Source organism: Priapulus caudatus, unplaced genomic scaffold (assembly GCF_000485595.1).
Source record: "Priapulus caudatus unplaced genomic scaffold, Priapulus_caudatus-5.0.1 Scaffold484, whole genome shotgun sequence".
Taxonomy (NCBI): domain Eukaryota; kingdom Metazoa; phylum Priapulida; class Priapulimorpha; order Priapulimorphida; family Priapulidae; genus Priapulus; species Priapulus caudatus.
The window spans coordinates 108,051-116,084 of NW_014577545.1; the positions used below are offsets into that span (position 1 = coordinate 108,051).

The 8,034-nt window shown below is 43.7% G+C and overlaps 1 protein-coding gene across 1 annotated transcript; it reads right to left on the reverse strand.

Annotated features, from left to right (window-relative positions):
• Positions 1–399: 399 nt before the first annotated feature.
• Positions 400–6,032, reverse strand: LOC106810896 (cytochrome P450 20A1-like). Its single transcript, XM_014814367.1, has 11 exons — positions 5,978–6,032; positions 5,394–5,563; positions 4,826–4,971; positions 4,353–4,520; positions 3,814–3,892; positions 3,313–3,501; positions 2,843–2,963; positions 2,283–2,394; positions 1,960–2,024; positions 1,773–1,874; positions 400–1,515 (listed from the first exon to the last, which is right to left on the reverse strand). The coding sequence occupies exons 1-11, from the start codon at positions 5,995–5,997 to the stop codon at positions 1,368–1,370; spliced, it is 1,320 nt and encodes a 439-aa protein (XP_014669853.1). The 5' UTR covers positions 5,998–6,032; the 3' UTR covers positions 400–1,367.
• Between the last annotated feature and the right edge of the window lie 2,002 nt (positions 6,033–8,034).

Genomic DNA, 8,034 nt, shown 5'->3' on the forward strand with positions numbered 1-8,034 from the left:
TGTATCCAGTGAATGGGGGCAATATAAGCTGTAGACCACGGTTTGCGCCACCACCCGATCTCAGCAGGTCGAATCCGGCCCCAGCCACTTTGGGGAAATGCTCTTCTATGCACTTTACAAATGTAGCTGCGTCACCATTCTTGTCTGTAAAATATATTATTATTTGCGCAGACGTTATATATTTATGTTAGAGAAGATAAGTTAATGTGTTGTGATCGTAGGTAGGCTGGGGTGTATCCAGTGGATGAGGGCAATATAACCTGTAGACCACGGCTTGTACTGTAGCAGGGATTTATAACTTAAAAATGGTGAAATAAAAAAGCATTATTTATATGGTACCATCAAAGGGTACGTAGACCCTTGTACCAGATTGCTCGCGCAAACGGAAGGTCGGAGAATGAACTCTGGGGAGCCGGACAGCAGAGAGCAAGCAACTCTTACTAACTTGCTGCCAATTCCTGCGTACACGCCCATCAGATAAGTCTCTCGGTGTAGTGCGCGACACACCCATCGGGACTGTGATAATATTCCGCAGCCACGCCTGCGCCAGTTCCCACATGCACAAGTACAGAGTCTCCCTACAGTAGATAAACTTCCTGTACCACTCATCCAAAAAAATATACACGCAAATAAAAATTATACGAGTTGACAAAAAACGCGTTATATTAGCATCCTGATTCACACGTTGTAGGTGTTTTTCCTGCGAGATCAGATGTGTTTCCCGTGATCAATTGTGAAAATTGCGTAAAAAAAACTACAGGGCAGGGAGACACCCGCTCGTTGAAATCTTTACGGCACAAAAAGGTATATTTCTGCCAAATTTTGTTGCAAACAACAGTGCAACAGCATAATCCGGGTGAGGAAATTACTGGGAATTTTTTAGACATTTAAAGCCTATCCGGGAGGTGGGATATATTTTCACATAGCGGGCGTTTCACCGGCAAAGTAGGAGTCCACACTGTTCATTTGGGAGTAGACCCCTACTAAGAGGTGGGGTCCTGCCCATGATTTGGGTCCCAATTAGAGGTGGGGTCCTGCCCATTATATGGGTCCCAATCAGGGGTGGGGTCCTGCCCATGATATGGGTTCCATTCAGGGGTGGGGCACAATCCATGGTTAAGGTACCTATCTTGGGAGACCCCCCCTTTAGGGGGGGTCTCTCTCAGGAGCAGTCCTGGCCAACCGGGTTAGCCCTCAGGTATATACAATCGTCGAGGGAACGAATTTCATTCCACGGGTGAGAGACACGACAACCCACCCAGCATTGTCGCTGGATTACAATGTACAGCGTTGCACTGGCAGCCTACGCACGACAGTACCTCAACCCGGCTGGTATCGATTCACTTTGCGGTCACTCGATGGCGCCACTAGCGCTTGCTGATGGTGATCCAGACCTCGTCCTTGGGTCGTGTCACGAGGCCGTGAACGGGCTGCACCACTTGACCGGCGACCAGATGGAACTTGAAGCGACGACAGAGTTCAGACAGCGCCACACCGATCTCAGCATTAGCCAGCCTGCAATAGCATCGCAATGCACGTCTCGTGAAAGAACCCGAACTTACAAAGGTTACCTTCTCTATATTTTGCGTGCAATCCGAGTAGTTAATGAGTCATTCAACTTTGTGCTGAACACACGTTTCTTCTGAAGGGTCGTGAAAGGAACAGAATTTACATGAATTAACAAGTCTATGTTTTTGCATGTAATCTGAGTAGTTAATGGAGTAAATAAAACTATGCTGAATGGTTTCTTTGTGAACACATTAAGTTTTTACCTGTAGCCTGGACATATCCTCTTCCCTGCAAATCCGTATGGTTGGAAGGCATAAGAACTCCTACCTTTGCTGTTTTCGGAACTAAATCGTTCAGGGTCAAATCTGGAATGGTTGTACATGATTTTTATGCTAATTACTAATGAAAAACCTACATATAAACTCCCTAATTGCGCTTGTCTATGCTTACTTGTTGGGTTCAGGCCATATCTTCTCATCATGCATCACTACACCCAGAGCTTGTATTACGGGTGTCTGCAAAAGCAATGTACCATTACTGTAGGCATCACCTACTTCTTTTGACCGGAAAAACTCACGAAAAGCCGTCCCGAAATACGTAACGGAAATCAACGGATAAACACGATTCACATTATGGATTTTCGCATTACAAACGTTTTTTCTGAAATACATTACTTTTTTAATGTGGGGTATTAACTATTAAGGTGTGTTAATGATGTCACAACCATTACCACTACAATAGAACCAGCATTAGCAACACGTGTATACACTCACATTCTTGGGAACAATGTGTCCACCGAGCTTGCTGTCGAAATCCTGCACCCTGGCGGCATGAGGTCCAATAATCGCGCAGCGCAAGGTCTCATCAATTACTTGACGCAGGTAACTGCAGGCGATACATACATTACAATCGCATGAGTCATCATCACGATAAAGGGTCATCATACAGAAAAGATGATTGCAGTCAATCACAAAGGTCCTCACTTATCGTATGATCATGACTCGGACCACAACATCATTATTAGTTAGGTTTAAGTAGCACTGAATCATAAGATGATAGGTGTAATGTTTTAACAGTTTGTTATCGCAATGCATAGGCATGTCACATGGTCACATGGGTGCAGTACAGCTATTGCAGATTTCCTAGAATTTTTATTCATTTTTGCATTGTAGGATTTTTAAGCATTGATAAATTATTGATGCAGTATGTGCTGGTGTTAGTGTGCGTGCTGTTGTATCGAGCAACAAACGTGCAATGTGGCAAAATAGACAGACTGCTATAAAAATGCAAACTTTACATGCACATTTTCTTTTCATCGTTCACATTTACGCACCTGCTATCACTAAATTCCTGCGGGCTCATCACACTGTCCCCTAGCTGGTCTTTTAGTTCCTTGCAGAGTTTTTCTTGAATGTCCTCGTGTGACGCAAGGAAGTAAATCGCCCACGTCAGCGCTGAGTTCGAGGGGAAAAATAATCACGTAAATCAACTTACGATATATCATTCTTCAGTCCGGGAACATGCAGAAAATGGCAGCACAAAGATGGCAGCACTTTACAGAATCCATACACCAAACAGTGGTGGTTAGCAAAACCTACGACCATATGTTAATCTCATCCACTCTAAACGAACTAGAACAGTGCATAAACCCGAGACCCCAGAGATCGGACAACAGCACAGAAAACATTAACAACTCTCAACGTTAACATCACAAGAACGGTAGTGACCTGCGCCAATGCAATAACCCTCGCTACGCGGTGCATTCGCCACGCTCGCGCGGCGCGCACGCCGACACGGACTCACCGATGCCCGTCGTGTGCATCCCGCCCACGGCGTAGGTCAACGCGTCTGCCGTCCGCACGTCGGCGTCCATCTCATTGTCCGGGTCGCGGAGGACATCGAGGAAAAGGCGGTCGCCGCCGCCGCTCGTCGGAGCGTGATCCTCGCGATGCTTCATGGCTGCCTCTATCAGCGCAAACATGCTGTCACGTGCTGCGAGCGCAAACACGAAAACAAGAGAGGTGACCTCTGCCGTACGCTCCGAGTCATGACGACTATGTGATGCTATGCTGTTCGTTATTAGTTTTCTCGTGGGAGAGATCGAAACTAACGGCCGTGCGTGCATATCATTTTAGCTGTAAGCGCAAACACGCAGACACGAAGCATGAAACACAGCAATGAAAGGTTAACATCGCCGTGCCGTACAGACATACTGAACCACGAATAATTGCGCGAGGACTGTGATGCTGTTTGTCACTAGTTTTTTCATGGGAGAGATAGAAACTAACGGCTGTGTGTGCGTACCATCGAGAAACACTTTCTCTCGCTCACTGCCGGGTTCTGGAGTTGTGCCACTGACCCAAGACTCCAGCTCATGCCACGCCTGGAACATAAGTGATGCTTTTGACTACTAACGTAGCATTTCTGATAGTAGGTGTCAAAAAATGTTGCCACAGTGCAAAGAGTAAGTGCATGCAATTGCCCTCCCTACTTGCTGCAGTGGGTCTGGAAACTGGCTGGAATCTACGACAATATTTATATAAGCTACTGTGACTTCGCTATCTGGTTTGCCTCAGTGCTCTTCCTATAAATTGAATGTTGTGTATGCATGCCTTTTAGCCTTACATGAAAAGTGTTATGAACAAGAAAGTTGCCTTTATGCCCCTTTTTTTTGGGAGATTGTTGCCTTGGAGTGCTTTCAATTTGCGTAAAATATCTCAAATATCCTAAATATCTCAAATTTGATAGAAAAAAGTTGAAATTCGACCCCTGTTACTAAGGATTGATGGCTGAAAACATCTATTTTTTCCAAAGCGTCTCCACCACATGTAGAATGTACTCACAAGATCATAGTTTTTCTTGAAGGCCAGAACCTGGCGATCGTCGTTGAAATAGAACCCATATGCGACCTTCAGGAACATCTTCACTGCCAGAGCCATCATGTGTTGTTCCAGCGGTATGTGCTGGTTGGCAGGAAGACTCGCCCACTTCTCACTCAGCTCTTTGCTCAGCTGAGTCCAGACAACCACACAAGTTAGTTAGGTCTGAACCCGATTCACCGATTTCAATTCGTGCAAATGTCAAACGATTCCTTTTATTTCACGTATTATCGTGAAAGAAATTTATGCGAAAAAATGCTATACTGTATACTGTTGATATTCAAAGGTGTTCTATTCTTTAAAGGTGTTTTACTTGGTATAATAAAATTCAATTGAATTGACTATTAAATCATACATTTGAATGAATCAATTCAAACAATTTAATAAAAAAAAATTTATGCAATAGAATTAGAAAGTGCCCATTCCGGACAAGTTACCTTGTGTAATGTGCCATAGTACGTAGCTACAGAATCAGCAGTGAAATACTTGTCCAACATGGTGCGCCTGTGACGTGCTGACGGTCCGTTGGCAAACTGTATCGACTTCTCTGTGAGCAGTGTCTCCAGACTTGCGTACAGATTGGCTGCAAAAGTTGGGCTAACGAAATGACAGCGGCAACTTAAACGCACATCACCAAATTCACAAGGAAATAAGAGTGATAACAGATAAGGACCCCTATAGACAAAGACAGCTATTTTATGGTGCCATCCTGTGCAGCCATCCTTTCTACCTATTTTTTTGCTGTTTCTAAATAACACAAGAACTACTACTACAACAACCCATGTGAAACATAACACCTCCCGTTCACCGAAAATCCACCTTCAACATAAAAAAGATGAACCACGCTCATAATTCTTCACTTTAGCCTATTCTACTAACAAAACGCTCCCAACTTCAATTTCTGCTGCCTCTAACATCATGCCCCGTGGCAACATAGATTCATCATCACACGTAATCAGGTCAGATGTTGGCCATGGAACCACTTTCGGCCCCCCCGCCCGTTACCTGGTCTGTCGAACACGTGCTGCTGCTCCTTGAAGAGATCCGGTGAGGCAATGCTGATCGTGTACTGCGTGCCTCGCCAGAACGACGCGATAGGGCCGTACTTGTCGTGTAGCTCCTGCAGGAACTCGTGCAGGCTGCCGGCCTGGAGTATGTCCGGCAAGTTACCCTCCCTGCAAAAAGAGGAACTCCTTGTAGCATCAGATGCAGAAGTGTAGACGTATACAACGTCTACAAGGCAACTCCTGTCTCGCGTCAATGGACAATACCTCCTCTGTGAGAACAAATAATTTCCGCACGCCCTCGTAATACGACTTCTAGAGTTTAGAACATTTATGGGAAATGTCTGTACAGTGCCTACACTTGGCAGATGTGCTACGACAATCTTGTCGCGTTAATTTACACGACGTGATGAAGCGTTTCCGAGACACAACTAGGATAAACAACAGGTTACTCAGTTGTTGCTTTAACGAGATATTCAGACGAATTTGTAGTGTGATTGGTGATAAATATGTCAATAGCTGATACTTGGTGGCCCATCATGCACATGCAGTCAAGCTTGATTTCACTGACACTGCTGAACTTACTTTGGATCAGCTGGGTCCATTCCCTGCACTGTGGAAGGCCGAGTCCTAGAGCCCTGAAACAGCATTTATACACATGGTGAGAACACGCCTGAGCTGCACACTGATGTTGCAAGTATACGAAATACAAACGGTAAGTTACGATATTTGTTACCCCATAATAACCCTGTCTTCAATGACCTGCCAGCTATTGTAGAAAATTAAATTTTGTATGTGAGAGGTTAGATCTGCATACAGTTTATGAGATTTGATGGGTTAGGCTGATTATACAATACACGAGTTAGGGGGTTACTGTTTAGGTTAAAAATGCAACATCACTCTTTTCAACTTTTGCATCAATATTTTACAGAAAAACTCGGGAACAATTTGTACTCCTCTGGTGCAAGCGTGCGATCGTGTCGCAGATATTAAAAGTAGCTTCCCTTAAACTTTCCACGTAAATTTGTGTAACAAACAACTGTAAAAACGTCAGTAAATAACTCACTACACTTTAACTGAACGTTAGCTTTGAAAATAAAACTGTAAAAATATGTATCAAGCCTATATTTGCTCATCAAAGAAACAATTCGAAAAACGCGTTTCGTCGCGGTTCCGTAGGCGCCATATTGTTTATATTTGAGCAACCATCACTTCAATTGAGTCAATGTAGCCACTTTTAGATATCACAACTTTTAATAGAAATCATTTTATGAAATCAAACTTTGTAGTCTAGAGTCTCTAGACAGAGAGGCACCTCGACTGTTTATGTTATTAATTTAAGAATTTTTACCGTAACCGGTTTCGAGATAGAACGTGCTAAAAACCAACAAAACGTTATCGGAACTAACAGCGACCTGACAGAACTCTCGACTCACTCACTCGTTAACTCGCTCAGAATACTATAATCTCCCAGAAACAAAAACGTTGCGCTTTCCCTATCAGCTAGCCATGTACGTGACCAGAAAAACCATTGGGTCATAACCTGCCAGTGTGTATAATTTTACATAGCATGGTTCATACATACATACATAACACGGCAAGTGTGCGGAGCTGAACAATCGCCGCACAGCGGCAACGGTAAACGCGTTTGAAACATTCGACCCGAACGTTTCACTTTGTAGTCTAAAAGCTTTGAATGAACGTATTCCTGAGGAATTTATTCCTGAGCACCTATCACACATATAGGCAAGTAGAAGGGTTCAAGGATAGAGATGATGTCCAGGACGGTGATAGGATAGGATGATGTTTATTACTAGACATGCTCTCTATCCTTGAGCCAGTAGAAGCATGCAATGTTAAAATAATTCATTTTTGCCTGATTTTATGTTTGCCGCTTGAAAGTTCAAAGGAATAACCCTTTAACAACATAACATAACTACACTTTTCTGGGTTAAAAAGTTATTTTTGTTTATGTTAGGCTGTGGACATACGCCGTACGGATGATACGCCACGGCTATGCTATAACTTGTGTGTGTGTGTGTGTGCGTGTACAAAATTTTAATTTAGTTTTACAATGACAGTGTGACTGTATTATTGTTCGCCTACAAAATCATCATGTATGTATGTATGTATGTATGAACGGGAACCTTTAGATTGGTGTTTCAGGGTTACAGAAACGGAGATAGGCACCGCCCTATAGGTGCGGGAAAGATTTTTTTTACACAATATACAGATAATAAGATACAGCTGTGTGACTTTGACCTGTGATCTCCAATTTCGCACTGGTGATGGGTTTCCTGCCCATCACACTATACACCAAATATTAAGAGCGTAGGTCGAGCCGTTAAGATTTGTGCCGCAATTCCGTATTTCCACGATCCCCCACACGTCCCGAATATCGTGACCGTACGTAGAGCGGTTAAGATTTGTGCCCAAGCTGAGCTGCCAAAGTCGCCATCGCCATCGGAGTCTGGCCTGGTGGCATCTATCCCCAGCGCACCAAGATACTCTCTAAAAATATATATATTTCACATCCTCTATACAGTTTGTTTGATTTTTAATCGTTTAGTAATTTTCTCATATTTACTCACAGCCAGGTTGACATATGACTCCGTAGGGAACAGGTCAATGCCAAACACTTG

Coding starts and splice junctions, on each gene's coding strand:
- LOC106810896 (XM_014814367.1), bottom strand. CDS start 5,997: ATGGACCCAGCTGATCCAAA. Junction 2,964..3,312: donor GATGCACACGACGGGCATCG/GTGAGTCCGTGT, acceptor CCTCGAACTCAG/CGCTGACGTGGGCGATTTAC. Junction 1,875..1,959: donor ATATGGCCTGAACCCAACAA/GTAAGCATAGAC, acceptor CAACCATTCCAG/ATTTGACCCTGAACGATTTA.